At 66.8% G+C, this 762-nt stretch overlaps 1 protein-coding gene across 6 annotated transcripts in view; it reads right to left on the bottom strand.

Annotated features, from left to right (window-relative positions):
• ZADH2 (zinc binding alcohol dehydrogenase domain containing 2) overlaps positions 1 to 756 on the bottom strand; it is a 36,434-nt gene extending 35,678 nt beyond the window's left edge. For 5 of the 6 annotated variants that reach the window (XR_001865855.1, XR_001865854.1, XR_001865856.1 and 2 more), the window contains exon 1: positions 503 to 590. Coding sequence is in view for 1 of the 6 variants with exons in the window: in XM_017746169.1 (XP_017601658.1) it covers positions 503 to 669 (167 nt within the window). In the remaining 5 variants the exon portion in view is untranslated. Of the gene's footprint in view, positions 1 to 502 lie in introns of all 6 variants that reach the window. The other variant, XM_017746169.1, reaches the window with a different exon arrangement.
• Positions 757 to 762: the final 6 nt, after the last annotated feature.

Here is a 762-nt window from a genome sequence, read left to right as displayed (position 1 = left end):
GGGGGGCCTTGTGCGGGTGCGCCGGGGACACGCTCACGCCCCGGGCACTACGTGCGTGTAACGAGCCCGGGCAGGGCCCACGGAGGGGCACTGCGAGCGCTTCCCGCCGTCTCACTCCCTGCTCGGCACTCACCGAACGTAACACTCGCCTTTCCACCCCCCAACCCCCCCTTGGCACGGGGTCCCTGGGGTGCTTCTCTTCCTTCGGGTAGGCGCACGCCGAGAGCAGCGCGCACAGACAGACAAACACAAACACCCCCGCCACAGGAGGAGGAGGAGGAGGAGGAAGTGTCACCCCCACACACGTGGACAGGGCGACAGGGCCGTAGCACCAGCCGTTCAAAACAACACCACCAATAAAATGAAATTAACAGTCGCCAGATGGCGGCTGGTGCAACTTTGGAGCCGGTCTCCGAAGTGAGGGAGCATTTTGGAGAGGGCAGGCCATAAGGTGCCAGGAGGCGGCGGAGGCCGCGGGGCCGGGGCGCGGGCGGGAGCTCACCTGTTCCTGACCAGGAGGTCTCCGTCTCCCGGGAGTGGCACGGGCGAGTCCTGCTGCAGGGTGACCGCTTCCCTGAAGTTTTGGCTCAGCTTAGTCACCACCAGCTTCTTCATGGAGCTGGGGATGGACGAGCCCTGGAAATCCAGAAAGTGACGGGAGTAGGACATGTCCAGGATGGGCCGCGACCAGCTGCCACCGAAGTAGGACCAGGCGGGAGCCGCCGCGGGGCCGGGCGGCCGGCTGCACCGCCCCCCCCCGCG

The sequence above is a fragment of the Corvus brachyrhynchos genome, unplaced genomic scaffold (assembly GCF_000691975.1).
Source record: "Corvus brachyrhynchos isolate BGI_N302 unplaced genomic scaffold, ASM69197v1 scaffold409, whole genome shotgun sequence".
NCBI lineage: Eukaryota > Metazoa > Chordata > Aves > Passeriformes > Corvidae > Corvus > Corvus brachyrhynchos.
This window is presented reverse-complemented; position numbering and strand designations above follow the sequence as displayed.